The sequence below is a fragment of the Coregonus clupeaformis genome, unplaced genomic scaffold (genome assembly GCF_020615455.1).
Source record: "Coregonus clupeaformis isolate EN_2021a unplaced genomic scaffold, ASM2061545v1 scaf0427, whole genome shotgun sequence".
Classification (NCBI taxonomy): domain Eukaryota; kingdom Metazoa; phylum Chordata; class Actinopteri; order Salmoniformes; family Salmonidae; genus Coregonus; species Coregonus clupeaformis.
This window is the reverse complement of record NW_025533882.1, coordinates 176512-199946: the sequence shown is the minus strand read 5'-3', so window position 1 is coordinate 199946 and position 23435 is coordinate 176512. Positions and strand designations below refer to the sequence as shown.

General features: G+C 46.3%; 1 protein-coding gene across 2 annotated transcripts in view; it reads right to left on the bottom strand.

Moving 5' to 3' along the window:
* The window catches only part of LOC121560766 (zinc finger protein 407-like), a 173655-nt gene that overhangs the window by 142199 nt on the left and 8021 nt on the right, over positions 1-23435 (bottom strand). For both annotated transcript variants that reach the window (XM_045215349.1, XM_045215350.1), the window contains exon 3: positions 19738-19852. In XM_045215349.1, coding sequence (XP_045071284.1) covers positions 19738-19852 — 115 coding nt within the window. The remainder of the gene's footprint in view (positions 1-19737; positions 19853-23435) is intronic.

Sequence of the window (23435 nt, the reverse complement as noted above, 5' to 3'; positions counted from 1 at the left end):
TCATATTTTCATGTGGGTGTGATATAAAATGGTATTATCATTTTGGTGAAAATGTATATAAATAAAATTGCATGGAAACCATTCAACTGTACACTTATACTAATTATACTGCTAAATTGTACGGCTGTTGTAGTTCACTTGAATGCAAAAATTCCAAAAAATATAGATCGCTATTTTAGTATTAATAAAATTAAGCAAAATCAAGCCGATACTCATATGCTACTTCTTTAACTTTTAGAGGATACATTACATGTTTACCTTAAAACCTACATGTATCACACATTATGCATTTAGCACAACTCAGACATAACATTAGAGGCTCTCTTGACATTCTAAAAAGTAAAATGGCGCCATCTACTGTCCATTACAAACTACATACAACTCATCTAAAGTTTCTCTCTCTTACTGACTCCCAAGAAAAGGATACTTGAGAACATAAAACTCTCAAAGAAAAAAATTGCATTTGTACATTTATCATCAGTGAAAATAAATATTGGGGGCTGGTGAAATGAGGGAGTTTGGCCACGTGGAACTTAATTTGGAATGTAACCGTATGAGACAAATTGTTATCAGTGCTCCACTGTAACATTGACCTCTGTTAGTTGACTGAATAAACTGAATTAATAAATAAATGGTTCTTCACAGAGAGCGTGATCCCCCCCCCCTCGTCGCCAACCCCGTGCTGCTGCTTTTCTGCTCTGGTAATCGATGTGTCAGCGTTTTCACGGACGGCTGCAGGGTTCAGCCCGCAGCCCGCTTGGTAAGGGTTAACGTGGCAGGGAAAGAGGAAGACAGTACGGCAGACTCTCGCTGTGGCGGAACTCTGGCAGAACGCGCCACCTCCCTCTGACCCGTGTCTGCCTCTCCACTACGAGAAGCCAACCAGGTCCGACACTTGTGGATGTCCAAGGGGGACCGTGCGTCTCGGCCACTGTCGCTGACCAGCACCCTCACAGTCTTGACACTTCCCCATGTCCCAAATTTAGCCCCCTCGCCCCTTGTGAGAAGCCGGAGGGCAATCTGATGGCAGTTGTGATGATGGGGAGATTTTCAAGGAAGCCGTAGACAGAGCCTGTTGTAACCTCTCAGTGACCAGGGTCCTCCAACCCGCTAAACTCCCACATCAGCCCTCAGGCTAGAGGGGATGCAGCCGGACAACAGGCAGGCAAGTACATGTATAGGACTAGATTATGCCTTACCACAAAACATACAAAAACACACACAGACACATTTGGCTATACAAACACACCCCCTCACACTCACAGTACAAACACAGACATTGCACTGCTGCATCCACATCTACAAGCCTTGGAGGAGTTGTTCTGGGGGTATTTTAGGTCTCCTGAGGGTCCTGGAGCGAGTGAGCTGTAGCTACAGCTCACAGAGGATCCCAGTTAAGGACACGAGCAGCATCACTCACCCGCCATTACTTCCTCGTATTTAAAAGATGGAGGCTGTGGGGCTACCTGAGGGGCCGTATATACCCGTCCAGGGAGCCGAGGCTGGCAGGGAGGCCCGGTGATTTCAGGGTTCGAGGGTGTGCTGAGAGAGCTAAAGGAAAGCTGGCGGTGGGAGTGACGGGGGGCTTTATATGTCAGGCACAGTGTTGCCAGGTTTTATGGCGGAATATTTTTGCTGTCAGAGATGGATAAGGAATCGCCATAAGGAGAGGGGCAGGGATACTAGCCTCGAGGGCCACGCTGTCTACTGATCGTGTTTACGGTTGACTTTCAATCAGTTACTGTAGGTACAGTAGAAATACAATAAATTGACGACTTTAATGAATCAATTAAGTGGGCAATGGAAAGCACCGGGCTAAGACGGTTGTGTAGTCTACCAGCTCTCACAGTCTCACGTCAGAATTAGGCGTTCATCCAATTTTTAAGGTTAGGGTTAAGTTCAGGCATTAACTCCAAATTCTTAAGGTTAGGCATTAACTCTGAATGGTTAAGGTAGGGGTTAAGGTTTGGGATGGGCTTAAAACCAAAATATCAAAAACAAACTTTCTATTGCTGGATTTGAACTTGCAACCTTTGAAATCAGAGGCAGATGCTTATGCCCATCCAACATCCCCCATCCACAACCAAAACCTACTTGAAGGTAACAGCGCTCACTGTTGCCCATAGTGGCCGGTTTCCACGTCATCTCCCGATGTCCTCAGACATTGATGGACGTCCAATCCTGATTTGTATAAAGGGTGACCTGGCTGGTGTAGTACGTGCAGCTCTGATTGGTTGTTTGAGCTGGCGTGTAATCTCATTTCTAATATTGATCCCATTTATCACTATTGAATATTAACAGCATTTTCAAAGAAAATTGTGGATATCGCCAAACAAAACTGAGGATCGGCTGGATTTCATGAATGTTAAATATGACCTAAAGCACAGGTGTCAAACTCATTCCACGGAGGGCCGAGTGTCTGTGGGTTTTCACTCCTCACTTGTACATGATTGATGAATTACAGTCACTGATTAGTAAGGAACTCCCCTCACCTGGTTTTCTAGGGCTTAATTGAAAGGAAAAAACAAAAAAACGCAGACACTCGGCCCTCCATGGAATGGGTTTGACACCCCTGACCTAAAGAATTCCTGAAAACACTAATGTTAAAGAGAACTAGGGCCTAACGTGGTCTACTGGATTGTCTGACCAATTAACTAGGCTAAGTCCTGATTCACACACTCACCTAAGCATTACCAGCCGAATCCTAACTTGACAATAGCACACATAACTCTGACTTGAAGTGAAATTCATGCAAGGTCCTCAAGTTAGGACACATAACCCACTGGGCAAAGATGTCAGTTCAACATCTAGTTTTTATTTACATTTGATTGAGTTGTCAATAACATGAATTCAAAGTGAAATCAACATACATTTGAACCATGTCATTGGATTTAGGTTAAAAAATCCCCCAAATTCCTTTACGTTGATGACCTTTTGCAAATCCAATCAGTTTTCCACAATTCAATTTCATCACATTACATTTTTTTGTTGAAATGACGTGAAAACAACAATTCAACCAGTTTGTACCCAGTGGGAACTATTGGATGGCTAGTCAACAAAGCACCAGACCGGCATACGATAACGACAGACTCACTGAACCTCGGTCTCTCCTCACAGACAGATAACAAACTGACATTATGATTCCTGACAAGACATTCACCTTCCCCCAGTAAAATAAAAACACTGCAAGTGTACTTTCTGCGAGGGATGACATGAGTCGATTTAGTAAAATGGAGGTCCGTTCTGAGTGTGACAGACGCGGAGCCAGAGTGCGTGTGACAGAGTGAGAGGGGATCAGACTCTGTCCCGTCCTAACCAGGACTACTCTCAGACACAAAGAGCTCCACACACACACACAAACGTCCCATCCACTCCTCTCCCCTGTCAGGGTAGGGCCACCACAGAGCAGGTACATCAGCTCAATTATGATGATGGCAATGAGTGATTGCATTTTGCCTCTCACCCATTTTAATAAGTCTGGCCCATCACAGAGGGAGGGAGAGATGGAGGGAGAGAGAGAAAAGGAGAGAGGATGATGAAGAGAGAGAGGGAGAGAGAAAGACATAGGGAGAAAGAGAGAGAGAGAGAGAGAGAGAGAGAGAGAGAGAGAGAGAGAGAGAGAGAGAGAGAGAGAGAGAGAGAGAGAGAGAGAGAGAGATCACTAACAGAAAACCAAAGAAAAGTAACAACAATAACAAATGTTTGGATGAAGAATGCAGAAATTGAGAAACCTATCCAACCAAAAACATAGAGACCCAGAAAACCTGAGCCTACGCCTTCACTATGGTGAATCACTTAAACGATACAGAAAAACACTACGGAAAAAGAAGGAACAGCATGTCAGAAATCAGCTCAATGTAATTGAAGAATCCATAGGCTCTAACCACTTCTGGGAAAATTGGAAAACACTAAACAAACAACAACACGAAGAGCTATCTATCCAAAACAGAGATGTATGGGTAAACCACTTCTCCAATCTTTTTGGCCCTATAATATACATGATCAAATGCACATCTTAGGTAGCTTAGTGGTTAAGAGCGTTGTGCCAGTAACCGAAAGGTCGCTGGTTCTAATCCCCTCAAGGGCAAAACTGTCGATGTGCCCTTGAGTAAGGCACTTAACCCTAATTGCTCCTGTAAGTCGCTCTGGATAAGATAAGAGTGTCTGCTAAATGACTAAAATGTAATGTAATATTTAGAACCAAGGATTGATCACCCCAATCCACAAAAGTGAAGACAAATTTGACCCTAACAACAGCAACCTTGGAAAAATCCTCTGCATTATCATTAACAGCAGACTAGTTCATTTCCTCAGTGAAAACAATGTACTGAGCAAATGTCAAATTTGCTTTTTACCAAATTACCGTACGACAGACCACGTATCCACCCTGCACACCCTAATTGACAAACAAACAAACCAAAACAAAGGCAAAGTCTTCTCATGCTTTGTTGATTTCAAAAAAGCTTTTGACTCAATTTGGAATGAGGGTCTCCTATACAAATTGATGGAAAGTGGGGTTGGGGGAAAAACATACAACATTATAAAATCCATGTACACAAACAAGTGTGCGGTTAAAATTGGCAAAAAACACACACATTTCTTTCCACAGGGCCGTGGGGTGAGACAGGGATGCAGTTTAAGCCCCACCCTCTTTAACATATATATCAACGAACTGGCGAGGGCACTAGAACAGTCTGCAGCACCCGGCCTCACCCTACTAGAATCTGAAGAGAAATGTCTATTGTTTTCTGGTGCTTCTGTCACCAACCAAGGAGGGCCTACAGCAGCACCTAGATCTTCTGCACAGATTCTGTCAGACCTGGGCCCTGACAGTAAATCTCAGTAAGACAAAAATAATGGTGTTCCAAAAAAGGTCCAGTTGCCCTGACTACAAATACAAATTCCATCTAGACACCGTTTCCCTAGAGCACACAAAAAACTATACATACCTCGGCCTAAACATCAGCACCACAGGTAACTTCCACAAAGCTGTGAACGATCTGAGAGACAAGGCAAGAAGGGCCTTCTATGCCACCAAAAGGAACATCAAATTCAACATACCAATTAGGATCTGGCTAATAATACTTGAATCAGTAATAGAACCCATTGCCCTTTATGGTTGTGATGTCTGGGGTCCGCTCACCAACCAAGAATTCACAAAATGGGACAAACACCAAATTGAGACTCTACATACAGAATTCTGCAAAAATATCATCTGTGTACAACAAAAAACACCAAATAATGCATGCAGAGCAGAATTAGGCCGATACCTGCTAATGATCAAAATCCAGAAAAGAGCCGTTAAATTATATAACCACTTAAAAGGAAGTGATTCCCAAACCTTCCATAACAAAGCCATCACCTACAGAGAGATTAACTTGGAGAAGAGTCCCCTAAGTAAGCTGGTCCTGGGGCTCTGTTCACAAACACAAACAGACCCCACAGAGCCCCAGGACAACAACAACAACACAATTAGACCAAACCAAATCATGAGAAAACAAAAAGAGAATTACTTGACACATTGGAAAGAATGAACAAAAAAAACAGACTAGAATGCTATTTGGCCCTAAACAGAGAGTACACAGTGGCAGAATACCTGACCACTGTGACTGACCCAAACTTAAGGAAAGCTTTGACTATGTACAGACTCAGTGAGCATAGCCCTGCTATTGAGAATGGCTGCCGTAGGCAGACCTGGCTCTCAAGAGAAGACAGGCTATGTGTCACGGTTCCCTCAGACAGAACCCAGAAGCAGACCAGGACAAGGAGAGTTGAACGAAGGTGAGGGTTTATTACAGATTCAAAAAAGGTGCAGGATAATCCAGGGAACAGAGCGGGCGGCGTGGATGAGTTGTTGAGGGTGCAGTTGTTGGTCCAACGATGGCTCGGCAGCCGCCGACCATCAGGCAGAGGTAGGGTGAGGGTTCCGGACGAGTGACTGGAGATGGAACAAAAACGGAGGTAAGTCAACAATAAACCAACAAGGTACAAAACAACAAAACTATCGCTAGAAGCTCTAGGACTGATACTTTGATAAACCTACTGTTCATGGCTAACGATCCGGCAGGAACTGGATGTTTGGCCAGAGCCTAAGAAGGGTGATGATCAGGACCAGGTGTGCAGATTGCTGATGGGATGCAGGTGCGGAAAACAAGAGAGCTCCCCGGAGCGTTCCCGAACCCTCGGGAAACTGGAGATCACGAACAGGAAAAACTAGTCACCAGACAGGACCCGACTCAGACTGCCGGGATCGTTACAGTACCCCCCCTCCGACGAACGCCACCGGGCGGACCTCCCGGAGCGCCAGGATGGAGGCGGTAGAAATCACTGATGAGGTCAGCATCTAGGACCTGTCGCCGCGGAATCCAACTCCTCTCTTCAGGACCATACCCCTCCCAGTCCACGAGATACTGGAAACCCCGGCCCCGCCGTCTGGAATCCATGATGCGACGCACCGTGTAGGCAGGACCACCTCCGATCATCCGAGGAGGAGGAGGAGGAGGCGGAGGAGGCAACAGAGGACTGAGGAAGACAGGCTTGAGGCAGGAGACATGAAAGGTGGGATGGACTCTGAGCGTCCTCGGTAGTTTGAGTCGAACTGCCACTGGATTGATCACCTTCTCCACCACAAACGGACCAATGAACTTCGGTAACAACTTCCTAGACTCAGTCCGTAAAGGAAGATCCCGTGTGGCCAACCAGACCCTATCTCCGATGGTGTAGGTGGGAGCGGGGATCCGGCGACGATTCGCCTGGAGCTGATACCGGTCCGAAACTCTAAGGAGTGCCTTTCTGGCCCGATGCCAGGTCCGGTGGCAACGACGAATATGGGCCTGAACAGAAGGCACTGAGAGCTCCTTCTCCTGAGAAGGGAACAAGGGAGGTTGGTAGCCATACAGGCACTGGAAGGGAGACATCCCAGTGGCAGATGTAGGGAGAGTATTGTGGGCATACTCAACCCAAGGCAACTGAGAGACCCAGGAGGTGGGGTTGGAAGAGACCAGACAGCGTAGCGTGGATTCCATCCTCTGGTTGGCTCTCTCCGCCTGACCATTGGATTGGGGGTGAAAACCAGATGTGAGACTGACTGTAGCTCCAATGGCCAAACAGAAGGACTTCCAGACAGCAGAGGTAAACTGAGGGCCACGGTCGGAAACGATATCACAGGGCAAACCGTGGACCCTGAAAACCTCCCTAACCAGGATCTCGGACGTCTCCGAGGCAGAGGGAAGCTTGGCAATTGGCACAAAGTGGGCGAACTTGCTGAATCTGTCCACGATAGTCAGAACGACCGTGTTCCCCTCAGAAGCGGGCAACCCAGTGACGAAGTCCAGGGCCAGATGCGACCATGGTCGCCGGGGAATAGGAAGGGGGTGAAGTAGTCCAGAGCTGGGCCGATTGGTACTCTTATTCTGCGCACACACTGGACAGGCAGCAACAAAACCCCGAGTATCCTCGGCCATGGCAGGCCACCAAAAACGTCTGCGAAGAAACGCCATTGTCCTAGCCACGCCAGGGTGACAAGCCATCTTACTGGCGTGGGACCATTTGAGGACAGCAGGACGAACCGACTCAGGCACAAACAACCGACCGGGTGGACCGTTACCGGGACCGGGCTGAGTCCGAAGGGCCGCCAGCACCTCCTCCTCAATCTTCCACATAACTGCTCCCACGACGTAGTTCCGGGGGAGGATTGTCTCGGTCTTGGACCCACTCTCCTCCGTCTTGGAGAACATCCGGGACAAGGCGTCCGCCTTGCCGTTCTTAGATCCAGGTCGGAACGTCAGGGCAAACTTGAATCGTCCGAAAAACAACGCCCACCTGGCCTGACGGGAGTTGAGACGTTTAGCCGATTGCACGTAAGCAAGATTCTTGTGGTCAGTCCAGACAATAAACGGTTGCTCCGCCCCCTCCAACCAGTGGCGCCACTCCTCCAAGGCAAGTTTCACCGCGAGAAGCTCCCGGTTACCCACATCGTAATTCCTCTCCGCAGGCGAAAGGCGACGAGAGTAGTAGGCGCAGGGATGGAGTTTACTGTCCGTGGAGCATCGCTGCGACAGGATGGCGCCAACTCCCACATCAGACGCGTCCACTTCAACGACGAACTGACGGGCCGTGTCCGGTTGAGAGAGAATCGGTGCGTTGGTGAATCGCCTCTTCAAATCCAGAAACGCTCGATCCGCCTCCGGATTCCACTTGAAGGTCCTGATACTGGAAGTCAAGGCAGTTAACGGAGCGGCCACACGGCTGTAATCCCGGATGAATCTGCGGTAGAAATTCGCAAACCCCAAAAATCTCTGGAGCTGCAATCTCGTACCGGGCTGGGCCCATTCCAGAACCGCTCTAACCTTCTCCTGGTCCATCCTAATCTCTCCCCTGGAGATGATGTACCCGAGAAAGGATGTCGTGTGGGCGTGAAACTCGCACTTCTCGGCCTTCACGAACAGGCGATTCTCCAACAATCGCTGCAGAACCTGCCGGACATGCTGGACGTGGTCGGAAGGTTCCTTCGAGAAGATCAGAATGTCATCCAGGTAAACAAACACAAAGAGACCGATCATATCTCTCAGGACGTCGTTCACCATACTCTGGAATACCGCTGGAGCATTGGTCAGTCCAAACGGCATCACCTGATACTCGAAGTGACCCATCGGTGTATTGAAACCCGTCAACCACTCGTCCCCCTCTCTGATCCGGACCAGGTGATACGCATTGCGTAGGTCTAGCTTGGTGAACACCGTAGCCCCCTGTAAGGAGTCGAAGGCAGAACTCATCAATGGCAGGGGATACTTGTTCTTGACCGTGATGTCATTCAACCCCCGATAATCAATACACGGTCGAAGAGAGCCATCCTTCTTACCCACAAAGAAGAATCCTGCCCCCAGGGGTGATGACGAGGGACGAACGAGACCAGCAGCTAGGGACTCCTTGATGTAGGTCTCCAACGCCTCACGTTCAGGTCGGGAGATACTGTATAACCTTCCCTTGGGGTAGACAGCTCCAGGAACCAGGTTGATGGCACAATCATATGGTCGGTGGGGAGGGAGTGACAGAGCCTTCTGCTTACTGAAAACTTCCCCCAAATCGTGATATGTCTCGGGAACCAGGGACAAATCTGGGGGTTTAGCCTCAATCACCTGACTGGGAACCGAATGGGGGCAGGCAGTCTTGAGACAGTTAGCATGACAATCAAGGCTCCAACTCGTTACCTTGCCCGTCACCCAATCGAACGTGGGATTGTGTTCCTTCAGCCAGGGGTATCCAAGGACCAGAGGAACATGGGAAGACGGCAGAATGAAGAATGAAATCATCTCAGAATGATTCCCCGACAACCGCATCTTAACCGGTTCAGTCCTCATCGTGATACGTGCCAGACTACTGCCGTTCAGAGTGGTCGCTTCAATGGCTTCCGGCAATTGCTCCTTGGAAAGCCCCAGCTGTTCCACCAACTCGGCATCTAGAAAGCTTCCATCGGCACCTGAATCGATAAAAGCGTTAAGCGCTAAGCTCTGATTCCTGTTCACAAGGGTAGCCGGAAACGGGGTCTGACAGAGGTACTGAGAGGTTGAAACTGGCTCGCTAAAAGTCCTCCCAACTTTAGCGAGCCGGGCAGTTTGACGACCGCCGGGAACAGGTGGAGATGTAATGTCCCGAGCTACCACAGTAGAGGCAGCAGTTGGTCTTACGTCTATGTTGACGCTCCTCCTTGGTTAACCCGTGCCGCCCCCACTTGCATGGGTTCAGAATCGGGAGAGAGGACCTCTCCACTAATCCATTGTGGTGGAGAATGATCGACGTGTTCTGGTCCACCACCCGACCCGACTGGGAACTGAGAAGCTGATCGATTGGACGGACCCCATTGCTTCTCCCTCCTTCGCTCTCGGACTCGATTATCCACCCGAATAGACAAGGCTACCAAGCTGTCCAGGTCACTAGGCTCCGGATAGGAGATCAACTCATCCTTGAGCTGCTCCGACAGACCCTGGTAAAAGGCCGCTTGCAGAGACTCCTCGTTCCACCCACTCTCCACCGCCAACGTCTTGAACTCGATCACGAAGTCGGCCACGCTACGAGTTCCTTGGTGAAGCGAAAACAGGCGCCTAGCTGCGTCCCTCCCTCGGACGGAATGGTCGAAGAGCTTCCTCATCTCGGCCGTGAACCCCTGGTATGAAGCCATGCAGGGGTCTTGTCGTTCCCAAACGGCTGAAGCCCACTCCAGCGCTCGACCACGCAGCAACGCAATCACAAAGGCTATCCTAGCCTTGTCTGTGGCATAAGAGTAGGGCTGTAGATCGAACACTAATCCACACTGCATAAGGAAGGAACGGCATCTTCCCAGCTCCCCCTCATATCTATCCGGCGCCGGAACCTCGGGCTCACGGAAGGACACAGCTCCAGAAGCGGCAGGCGAGATGGGTGAAACCGGTAGTGGATCCTCCACCGGAAACTTGCGTTGGTTCTGGACCTCCGTCAGACCGGTAGAAAGGTTCCGAACTGACAACGCGATCTCCCTGTAGTACCGTGCTATGATGGCCCAACATCTTCTCCTGATGGGTAATGGCATGGCGAACAGAGTCCAGGTCCGCTGGGTTCATTACTGGCCGGATCGTTCTGTCACGGTTCCCTCAGACAGAACCCAGAAGCAGACCAGGACAAGGAGAGTTGAACGAAGGTGAGGGTTTATTACAGATTCAAAAAGGTGCAGGATAATCCAGGGAACAGAGCGGGCGGCGTGGATGAGTTGTTGAGGGTGCAGTTGTTGGTCCAACGATGGCTCGGCAGCCGCCGACCATCAGGCAGAGGTAGGGTGAGGGTTCCGGACGAGTGACTGGAGATGGAACAAAAACGGAGGTAAGTCAACAATAAACCAACAAGGTACAAAACAACAAAACTATCGCTAGAAGCTCTAGGACTGATACTTTGATAAACCTACTGTTCATGGCTAACGATCCGGCAGGAACTGGATGTTTGGCCAGAGCCTAAGAAGGGTGATGATCAGGACCAGGTGTGCAGATTGCTGATGGGATGCAGGTGCGGAAAACAAGAGAGCTCCCCGGAGCGTTCCCGAACCCTCGGGAAACTGGAGATCACGAACAGGAAAAACTAGTCACCAGACAGGACCCGACTCAGACTGCCGGGATCGTTACACTATGTGCACACTGCCCACAACATGAGGTGGAAACTGAGCTGCACTTCCTAACCTCCTGCCAAATGTATGACCATATTAGAGACACATATTTCCCTCAGATTACAGAGATCCACAAAGAATTAGAAAACAAACCCAATTTTAATAAATTCCCTTATCTACTGGGTGAAATACCACAGTGTACCATCACAGCAGCAAGATTTGTGACCTGTTGCCACAAGAAAAGGGCAACCAGTGAAGAACAAACACCATTGTAAATACAACCCATATTTATGTTGATTTATTTTCCCATTTGTACTTTAACTCTTTGCACATTGTTACAACACTGTATATATACATAATATGACATTTGAAATGTCTTTATTCTTTTGGAACTTCTGAGTGTAATGTTTACTGTTAATATTTATTGTTTATATCACTTTTGTTTACTATCTACTTCACTTGCTTTGGCAATGTTAACATACGTTTCCCATGCCAATAAAGCATGAAATTGAATTGAATTGAATTGAATTGAATTGAATTGAATTGAGAGAGAGAGAGAGAGAGAGAGAGAGAGAGAGAGAGAGAGAGAGAGAGAGAGAGAGAGAGAGAGAGAGAGAGAGAGAGAGAGAGAGAGAGATATGGAGGAAGAGACAGACGATGGATGGGTGGCTCATCTCTAGCCAGCTAACAGCGTCCCAGATGCCAGTCTCCTGGATGGTATCAAACATCTCCACAGTGAACTCGCCATGAAATAATCTATACCTACAGGAAGTCAATTAAAAAGTGCCAGGGGAGATTAAGAGCGGCATGACAAGCTTTTCACTGGGCCATGGGTTCGCCTGGTGGCACCACGGTTTGTGTGTGTGTATGCGCATGATGGGGGGACCAACCGCTCTCCAGCATCGCTGAACCCCCTTTTAAAAGCCCCCTCATGCATATTTAAAAGGCCCTCAGCAGCCGGCAGCTCCGACAGAAGTTTGCAAACCAGCGTAATGTGCCTGTTTGTACTGAGAGGGGGGCTCACTCCGGATATCAATTAACTCAAACGCTGTCACTCTGATTGCCCTCTCAATGGAGGGACATCCCATTCCCCTCTACACTTCAACTCAACTTTGTGTCAACTCACACTTCCGCTCATCTCTCTCTCTCTCTCTCTCTCTCTCTCTCTCTCTCTCTCTCTCTCTCTCTCTCTCTCTCTCTCTCTCTCTCTCTCTCTCTCTCTCTCTCTCTCTCTCTCTCTCTCTCTCTCTCTCTCTCTCTCTCTCTCTCTCTCTCTCTCTCTCTCTCTCTCTCTCTCTCTCTCTCTCTCTCTCTCTCTCTCTCTCTCTCTCTCTCTCTCTCTCTCTCTCTCTCTCTCTCTCTCTCTCTCTCTCTCTCTCTCTCTCTCTCTCTCTCTCTCTCTCTCTCTCTCTCTCTCTCTCTCTCTCTCTCTCTCTCTCTCTCTCTCTCTCTCTCTCTCTCTCTCTCTCTCTCTCTCTCTCTCTCTCTCTCTCTCTCTCTCTCTCTCTCTCTCTCTCTCTCTCTCTCTCTCTCTCTCTCTCTCTCTCTCTCTCTCTCTCTCTCTCTCTCTCTCTCTCTCTCTCTCTCTCTCTCGCAGTACTGAATGCACAAATTACTCTCCCCTCCACCTTTAACTCCCACTAAATCTTTCCCCTTTTCCACTTTGCTGAGCCGGGATATTTTATTCCTCCATCAAATATGCAACCCATTAATTAAGTTAAATTACTCCTGACTGCCAAATATCCCCTGCCCCAATGGGTGTCAACACAGAAATGCATGACTGTGAACCTGCAATGACACGGCCGCACACTTAAACATGAGTTACAGCCTTCCTCAGCTTCCATCCGCGGGCATATTACCAGACACTTCAGGAGTGCTGGAATTAAGCACGGTTCTCTCCTTCCCCTCCCGGCTTTTAATAAGTGCACAATGGATGACACACGCACTTTTGACAAAGAGAGGGACTGATATTTTAATTATACACTCTTTTTTCTCTCCGTTCTCTCCCGCTCTCTCTCTCTCCCTCCTCTTCATCTTTTAATTGCTGTTGTTAATCACTCATTAACTTCTCCCCCCGTTGATGCGCAACTCCTAAATCTACCTACAACACGATTAGCTCAATGGAATCAATCGCTTGGCTTTTATCTCTCAAGCAAGGGATTTCTTCTTTTTTTAACTAGATTTGTTTTTGAGCCAAAGCAGATATTTGTATTCTTCCTTTGCATGAACTGCATTTAAATATTTGATAGAGTTGCAATTCAACATGACTTCGTTCAACTTACAGACATCCCCATTCTGCCTAAGGGTATGTGTTATTGTGTGCCATTTGCTGACCCTGATACCAACACACAAAGAGAGCAATGCATGGGTGATATCTACCTTACGTGCTTTCTCTCCCTCCCCTCATTACATTTTACATTTTAGTCATTTAGCAGACGCTCTTATCCAGAGCGACTTACAGTTAGTGAATACATATTTTTTTATACTGGCCCCCCGTTGGAATCGAACCCACAACCCTGGCGTTACAAACGCCATGCTCTATCAACTGAGCTACATCCCTGCCGGCCATTCCCTCCCCTACCCTGGACGACGCTGGGCCAATTGTGCGCCGCCCATGAGTCTCCCGGTCGCGGCCGGCTGCGACAGAGCCTGGATTCGAACCAGGATCTCTAGTGGCACAGTTAGCACTGCGATGCAGTGCCTTAGACCACTGCGCCACTCAGGAGTACTCATCTTCCTCTCTCCCTCTCCATCTCTCTTGCTCTCGACCCTCCTCATCTTCCTCCCGCTCTCTCTCTTTTCTCACCATTCGCATCCCAGATATCCCTATAGGAGCTGTTTTGTTGTGTATAAAACTTCCCACAAGACATCAGGTCCACTTGTTTCTTCTGGTGAGATGGAGGTCCCTGTGTGTCATGATTGGGAGTGACGTGTGCCAGACAGACACCAAGCAGGGGGGAACAAACGTACTCATTGAGCCTTCGGGAACTAGCCAAGCTCCCTTTCACTCAGAGCGAAGGCCAGAAGAGAATGGCAATCATGGATTGTCTGGATATTTAAAGGATATCTGTACTTGTTTTTGGACTGAACTGACATTTCCAAAATGTCTAAGTGAACAAATAAAGCATTGCCATTTCAGAGGGGAGCATTTTGCACTTACCATACAACAGGCTGCGATCAGACAAACCCTTGTGCAGGTTTCCATAAATCTCAATCATAATCATAACCCATTACAGCTTTCTACGCACGTTTTCATTGTACAACAGGGTACGGTGTAGCAAGGACAATTGACTCCAACAGGCCCATCCAAACACAGCCAGTGACAATGTAGCCTCTTTTGCTGATGTGATGACCAAGCCAGTCCTCCAGAGTGTATGTGCTGTGCTGAGTTAGCTGCGCACTGATCCTGCCATTTATGGAGGCTGGCCACTAAAGAGCAAGCATGACCTCACCTGACCATTAAGTGTCTGACAATCTTATTAAGAGGTAGGTCTAATAGGATGGATAAGCTCAGAGAGAGAGAGTACGTATGCTAGCTACAAAAGAGATGCTCAGTTGGGCCTATTCAGCCAATACAAAAACATACTTTCACAAATATGACAAAACACTTCCTGCCTAAAGTTTTCACAAAGTGTCATTTGAAGCATACATCTGGTATTGGAAAAGAGGTTTGGGATCACATTACTAAGAGCAACATTGCTCATGAAACTATTAAGGCTCTGATTGAATATTTCCTCAATACCAGCATATAGTTCAGTGGAATATAGAATCTAACCCAAACTGACTGAAATATCTGCAAACTGTGTTACATATTGTATACGACTATTATAGATACTGTCCAGTCATGGCTTTAGTATGTGTGTGTGCTCATGTTTGTGTTCCTTCTGCGAAAACATTAATTTTACAAACATCAGCCCAAGGCTACTAAACACATCCAATCCATTATGGTGTGCTTTATCGTGTTATGGCGGGCTAACGGGCTGTAAAGCTGTCCCGGTCATAAAGAGCGATCGCGGCGCACACAAGAAGTCAGAAACAGAACCCTGAGCTCTCCAAGCAAACGCACCCCCTCCTCGTTATCATCCAAACAGCTCTGTCACATACTTAACCTTTCCAGACCAGCCTTTCTGCATTATTTTCCAAATGACCTTTACTTATTTCATTTCCGATAATGCCGTACTAAATATAGTTAAGCGAATCAAAGCAAAACGTGTTTGCTTAGGTCGATAAGGATCGTGCACACTAACTGACATGATAGTGAAGATGGGTACCAAAACAGTCAACATTTCTGATGGGCGGAATGAATTATTTTTCATATACACAGGATAATATGACCTAAACAGCACACAAACAATCCTGAGTTGGGTATAGGCGAGGAGAAAAGTCTATTCAATCAAGATACAAGCTAATTTAGAACTTTTTCTAACGGTTGCAAATGAATTATGCAAACATAACGCGGCTCGTGGTTTCTGGCTTGTTGAGAGTAAATATTAAATGTTTACATCTGTTGTGTGATAACGAATTCAGTATTTTTGCATACCATTTCGCTCCGCATGCACATGGGTGGGTGATCCTTTTCGGTCACATAAACCTATATATTTTACTAAGGCAATGAGCTTTCAAATGTCGTCTCCTCACATAAGTACAGAGCTATAGCCTGGGTGTTGTACTTTCAGACACAATCCAAAGCCTTAACAGTGAGAGAGAGCGCTTCACACCAGGCTTCAAGAGTGGAAATCCGATGAAGTCGCTAATGCACGTGATGATTAAGTGTAACTCAAATACCGTCTGTGTTGTTCACCGACCTGACAGGCCGTAATTTCCTGTATTATATTCGCCGGTTTTAATTGCACGCCACCAACATCCCTCTGACACGTTATGAAGCGATGATGTACAATTATTTCGGGGGCGGCGGAGAGATCAGGGGAGTGACATTATAATCATCCTCATAGGGATCCCTTTCTTCATCTGCAACAACCATTAACATTGAAATGGAGGAGACAAAAACACACATAAAAATAGTCGGAGTTATAACCAGATTATCACGTCAGGGAGGCAGAGGGGTGGTGGTGGTGGTGGGGTGTGGTGGGAGTGGTGGGGGACACACAATGGAGGGGCTGAGTTAAGTGACGGCTTTCTCTGGATAAGCAGAGCACTAAGATGCTCCTCTCCTGTCAAGGCCCGGGCCTCACACACACGCACCACACACACACACACACACACACACACACACACTGGTACAGGCCTGGGCATTAAGGCATATTACAGAGGATGAGCCGGGGAAGGGAGGGGAAGGCGGAACTGAACTGATGGGGCTATTCTGGAACCAGCAGAGACACACTCACAGACGGGGAGACACAAAAGCCTGACACGAGCCAGCCCTATCCTGTTCCATTCGAATCACATGACACCAACATGATATTATGACTAAATATACTCACTCCGGACTCGGCTAGTAAGTCAACGGAGGAAGAGGGTGAAAAAGACCTCTCAGATACCGAAAAGACGGACAACTTTTTTTGTTGATGAAGAGAGAAACCGTTAAAGTTTAAACTAGTGCTAGTTGACAGGTAGTTCCAACTATAGTGGCCGTCTGGCCGATATGAAATCATAGAACCAGGTCCAATGGGAGGACCATCCATGATGTTGTTAATACTTCCAACGCCTTGGCCCCCAGATATTAAACCAATGCTTCACTGCGTTTAGACTCCTGATGCATAATTTAACACCTACAAACAGCACAGGCTGTCCACGGCATCTTTAGGGAGGGTGAGGCGAGAGCGGTGGGGCTATGGGGGGAAGTGGTGAGGGTAAGGGATGCTGAAATGCTGAATCTAGGGCCTTTTGGGAGGAGAGAACATGATGGAGGAGAGGAAGGGAGTGCTCATTAAATGGTCTAGGTCCACGGTGGACCGACACACACCACACAAAAGGTGTTTAAAAGGCTTTTTTTCCAATTAAATACAGTATGAGGAATCTTGTCGTACTGTATGTGCTAGGGGGGCAATTTGTGTTTTTCTGCTGTTTTTGCAGGTTGTTGTTATGGCCAGCTTAGGGCTACATCAATCCGTTTGGAGATGTCATTGCCGCAAGATTCAGTCTTTTAATTCTTAGGTCTAAGTCGTTGGGGTGGGGTTCTAAGATGACATATGGAATTGTTTTAAGATGGGCATACCATGGATCATTTAGCTATTTGATTTGGAATTTTAGGACCCCTTTAGGTATCCCAAAAAAATATTTAAAATATTGAATTTGGAATTTACTACTATAGCCCATAGAAATGCATTGAATAACACATTCATAAATAGACAGTAAAAAAATAAATCATAAGGAATAAGGTTTTGAAGAGTCTAGGAGGTTTTAATGATGAACGTGTCACTCTGAAGGACAAGAAAGACACAACAAAAGAGAGAGGAACCGAAACAGAAAAGAAGAGAGAGTAACAGAAAGCTAAAAGAAGGGAGAGAGAGAGAGAGTGTAAAGGCATGGTGTACACACAACACAGCCTAGCTATACTGAACAGCCCTCTCACAGCCTTCTCACAGCCTTCTCACGTTTGATTGGCAGCCGGGTCAGAGGTGCCTATCTGTCCTGGCCTTGATTTGCATTTGTTAATTAAATGCCACAACAATATGATCTTCAACTATCAACAACTTCCCAGAGTCCTCTGCGGAGACGAGCAGCCCTCCGCAGCTCCCCGTGGCACTCGGTGGACAGCGGAGGTGCACCACGTCCATTTGGGGGCGTCTCAATCGTTAGCACACAGTGTCAAAGGCGGGTAATATTCTCAGCCACAGAGTTCACCAGGGGGAGCGCCAATCGACAGCGCAGGGAAAAAGACCACACACGTGTTTAGATTGAGTTAAACAACGCTGCTGCTCCTCCTCAACATGGTACCAAGAGCAGGAGGAGCTCACTCTGTGATAGTAATGGGAAATGAATGAATAGACTACTGGTTAACGTTACATTGGCTTGTCTCGCAAAGCAGTGAAGTCATGTAGAACCATAGAAATATAATGACTGATGAATGTTCCAGTCAAATTGCCATGGTCTGAGGGGCTTTGTACATTCCAGTAATTGTATCTCTGTGTGAAAACCACCACATTTTGCTAAACTGAAATGTTGTAGTTCCAGAAACTTTGGTTGCGTAAACTTAAGTCAGCGCTTCAGCTATTGTAATCAAGATGATAAATCGTAATAATGAGAAACAATTTCATTAGATAAAGAGGGTTTTGTTTCGAAAAATATCACCTCACCCAGTGTGTGCAACAGAATACCTAATGGCCAGCTTACATTGTAATCTCGCTTTCTAGGTCAGCCCAAACAGAAAAAGGGAAATTGCATTAACTGAGACATAAACAGCCATTAGCAACAGCTCTGCATTCAGATTAAGGAAGCCAACCACATATATGTAGGCCTATATTATCTAATCTGAATGCTTTAGGAAGGCTACTTTGGCCTTAATGAGGGTGTTTCTGGTCTGTGCTTTGTTTGCTGCTCTTTAGTCAAGAGGAAAGTTGCCCCGGTGATCAGTCAGCAGTGAGAGCGCGCACACACACACACACACACACACACACGCACATACACAGGGCCGATTTGTCACAAGTGTCTGGCTCAGGCGGGAGATAGCTCCTCCATCCGCATGATTTGTGAAACCAGAAGCTGTATTTAGTAGACTCATTTAAAGGCAGTCAGGCACATTGGAGAACTGTGTTCTCCCTCTCTGTGTGTGTGTGTGTGTGTGTGTGTGTGTGTGTGTCTGTGTGTGTGTTCTCTTGGTCAAAGCCCTAACACATTTATAGCACATGGGGAAAAGGCTTTAGCTGGAGGGCTTGTGAAACATGAGCCTTTTTCCTCATTAGAGGTAGCTGTGTTTAACTAAATCTGTTTGCCCTTCTGTAAAACGTTTGTGAAAGGCGGCGACAAATGAACACGGTCATTCCACTCGACTGTGGCAGACAAAAAACATAGCGACCAAACGAAATGGAACACATTTAAACAAACAGTTTACACAGAAGCACTGAGGGAGACTAAATAACTACACGTCTTCATCTATGTATCACATAGCCGCAGAGAACATGGTACAAGCTGAAGATCCTGCTATTTAGTCCATTTCCAAATGACACAGAAACAGTCCTACATGTCCATGTGAACACAGTAAGACGGTAGGAAGATCTAGCATTGGAATGAAACTAACGGAACTGAACTTGGCCTAAATGCAGTGTTTCTGTGGCCGTATGAAAGAGACGCAGAAGTATTTTACGTTGAGTTTATAGGCCTAACCCTACACTGTTGGGTTATAATGTTGACTATGGTGAGATATGACAGATTGTACTGAAACATCTCCCAATAACAGAAGAAATAATGGTTTGTAGAGCAAGATGATCTTTTTCTTGTGATATAACCTAATTGGCTAAAATTACTTAAAAACCCAATAAAAAAGACTGTAGCAGCTTAAAAGGAAAACAAGCATTTCTTCTTAAGTTCAGATAGTACCTTGCCATTTCATTCCGTTTCTGACCTTTTTTCTTCCGTTTGGAACATACTGAACACGACCCTGGCATCCCCAGTTAAAAAGGTAGTGACTAGTCACTGACTGTGGTACTCACCCGCATATGTGGCACTTGTATTCTCTCATGCCCAGATGTCTCTTCACGTGGTTCCTGGCGTCACCCAGCTGGGCGGTGGCAAAGTTGCAGATTTTGCACTTGAACGGCTTCGATCCTGCAGAACAATAAGTGAGGTCAATTTATCCTACTTTATCTATTGGAAAAAAATACACAAATTATTATAAACAGTATACTAAAAAGAAAGGAGTGGTTCTAGATGTTAGGGTGAAGGTAGAGAAGAGCTATATGACCAGAGGGGAGAACATGGGGGCACATTCTTTAATAACATTCAAACAGAAAGATCTTTGCACAATTGCAGAGATGGTAACACTGAACGATGACGTGGTGAATTCTTGTTGTTAGTCAGGTTGTTGAACTCTGGAATATTCTTAACAACTACTGTACTACTTTACTGCCCAAGATTGACTGTAAAACAACCAGACGCCCTGAGCCCAGGACATTTACATTTTACATTTTAGTCATTTAGCAGACGCTCTTATCCAGAGCGACTTACAGGAGCAATTAGGGTTAAGTGCCTTGCTCAAGGGCACATCGACAGATTTTCCACCTAGTCGGCTCGGGGATTAGAACCAGCGACCTTTCGGGTACTGGCACAACACTCTTAACCACTAAGCTACCTGCCGCCCCATCCTGTCATAGCCGGCCGCGACCGGGAGACCCATGGGGCGGCGCACAATTGGCCCAGGGTAGGGGAGGGAATGGCCGGCAGGGATGTAGCTCAGTTGGTAGAGCATGGCTTTGCAACGCCAGGGTTGTGGGTTCGATTCCCACGGGGGGCCAGTATGATAAATATAAAAAATAATGTATACACTAACTGTAAGTCGCTCTGGATAAGAGCATCTGCTAAAATGACTAAAAAAATATATATATATATATACAGTGGGGAAAAAAAGTATTTAGTCAGCCACCAATTGTGCAAGTTCTCCCACTTAAAAAGATGAGAGAGGCCTGTAATTTTCATCATAGGTACACGTCAACTATGACAGACAAATTGGTGGCTGACTAAATACTTTTTTCCCCCACTGTATATATAAAAAACACAAGCTTGTACAGTGAGTACATGACTTTTCTCTCCTTCAATCTCCTCCTCTCTATCTTTCCCCATCCCTCTCTCCATCTCTCTCTTACCTACTCTTCCTTATTTTGCTTCTGGATGCGTAAATTGGAAACCAAAGGTCAGGCAGAATACGTAAATCAATTCTGTGTGCGCTCACTACCCCGTTCCATCATTAAAAGCGCTAATCACTCTGCCTGGCTTTGCAGGGAGGTTTTCTTCTAATTATTCTCATTAATAAATGGGGAGGGTGGGGTGGCGCTGGCGTTTGAGAGAGTGGCACAGTCTCTGCCTGCCATTTGTCATTTAAGAGCAGCAGAGCGAGAGAGAGAGGGGCGGGGGCTGCTATGGACAGTCAGCACCCATGATGGCTAGACGGGACACCACACCATAGGCTAATAGAACACACTGACTGGGGATGGCCTATTCAATCAAACAAGCGCTGCAGCATGCCGCGGAATAGTACCGTAGCATTGTAAATATGTCCAAAAATAATGGACAGTGCTGTTTCAGTTAGCCTAGTTATAACATTTACGCATAAGTCAATTCATGATTACAACAGTGCTATTTTTCCTAAATGAATTGAACCCAACCATTGTTATTTCTTTGTGTATATAGAATATACACAAGATGTGTATGCAACTACAAGTAAGCGACATTCATGTGGATGGGTGCCGCATAGACTAGGGCCAGGTCCCATGCAGATATACTGGAGAACTGCTACTCTAGTCTGACACCAATCTGACTGGGAACCTCCTATGATATACTCGCTATGCATTTTTTTTTACAAACCGCTCTCCCAGTGAATATCCCAAGACGCATTGCAATATTTATTTCAGGGGCAGCCGCTGATTTGATTAAGCACTTTGTGTAGATTACTAATTTGTTCATACATGGTTCACTTGCCACGAGCTGGAAGTACGACACGTTGAATTTTAAGCTGGTAACGAAGATTGAAAGGCAAGCGCATGCTAACAAGACCTGCAAACAGGCGAGGGAGGGCCGTTAACACATGAGCGCCGGTGAATCGGGGCCTCTTCATTTAGCCTCGACATACACCCCTATGCTGCACACCCAAAACAAACACACAAAGACACACACAGACACACGGACACGCACACACACGCCAAAGCCGAGGTGAAGCAAGAGACAGGTGCAGAGGGAGAGGATCTGGCCAGATGGCTGTGTGAGTGAGTATGAGACATGGTAGGAGGAGAGAGATGTAGCATCCCTCCCTTCTCACATCTCATCATATTAATACTCCACCACTCCACTTAAACAGCCTCCATGAAACTGAAATTGACCATCAATGCAGTGTCATGTTAAATTAATATTGCCATCCACATAGGGGCAATGTGGCTCCCTCATATCCCAGATGAGACGGGTAATGACTAATTAATTTCCTTGAGAAACCCTCCCGCAATGTTTAACCCTCTCGCTCTCTCGCTCTATCCACCCCTTCCATATCTAAAGCCTTCCTTGTTAGTCTCATTTTCAGAATGTTAAAGGGATACTTTGGGATTTTGCCGATGCCAGCAGATACCCATAGACTTCCAGTCATTGCGTTAACGCTAGTTAGCATTAGCTTGCAAAACTACCTCTAACTTCCTTCATACTGGACACAGATACATAAAAATGGTATCCACAAATTCATCTGACTCTAGGGAAGTAGATAAAGGGCATAGTTGCCAAAATCCCGAAATATCCCTTTAAAAACGGCAAACCCGTTTTAAAACATATTTAAAGGGGCATATTTTTTCCCCAGTGTTGAATATTCAATCAAATATTGTGTGGACATAATATCCATGTCTGTCTACCACCCCAGGATAAACTGTTTTATCAAGAGAGGCCCTATCAGACATCATACAGCCAGACCAACACATACAAACCAAGCTCCTGTAACTTGTTTCTTTACACCTTCAGAAACTCATTGGGTGGGTGTGTGTGTGTGTGTGTGTGTGTGTGTGTGTGTGTGTGTGTTAGAGAGAAAGAGTGTGTGTGTGCATGTTTGGCAAGTGTGTGTGGTGCGTATGTGTGTTTGCCCATAACTCCAACCCACCCCAGGCCTGAGAAGGTCAGACAGCTCTCTCAAATGAAAAAGTGACCAATTTAGCTCAAAATGCAAATCCAGCTGCATTCTCATTGGCAAAATGCAAGTCTTTTTTTCAGGGGACAAATTGACAAATATGCGTGCAGCCTCCCACCATCTCCTGATTTCACTGATTAATCAAGTAAATAAAATCTTGGTTTAATTAAAACGATCTGGACGTGCTCCCAGTCCAAACACTGGCAGACCCCACAGTCCTGCTCCACAGCACTGGAAGAAGTGTCCACGATAAATTACCACATACAAAGAGAGAATAACTCAATGTAATGAGGGAACTTAGCAATAATAATAACTAGCATAAGCTGTCAAAATGCTAAGAAATAGGTGCATTCTACAAATAAGAGGCACAACATGAGGAAAAGAAAGGAAAAGCAATCTCATAAATAAAGAGATAATTCAATCGAAAAAGCAACCGAAAAAATAACAACATAACTCAATCGAGACCTCCAAATGTGCCCTTGACTTTGATAAACACATATTTATAAAGTGTCAATGTTTTCATTTGCTTAAGTAACA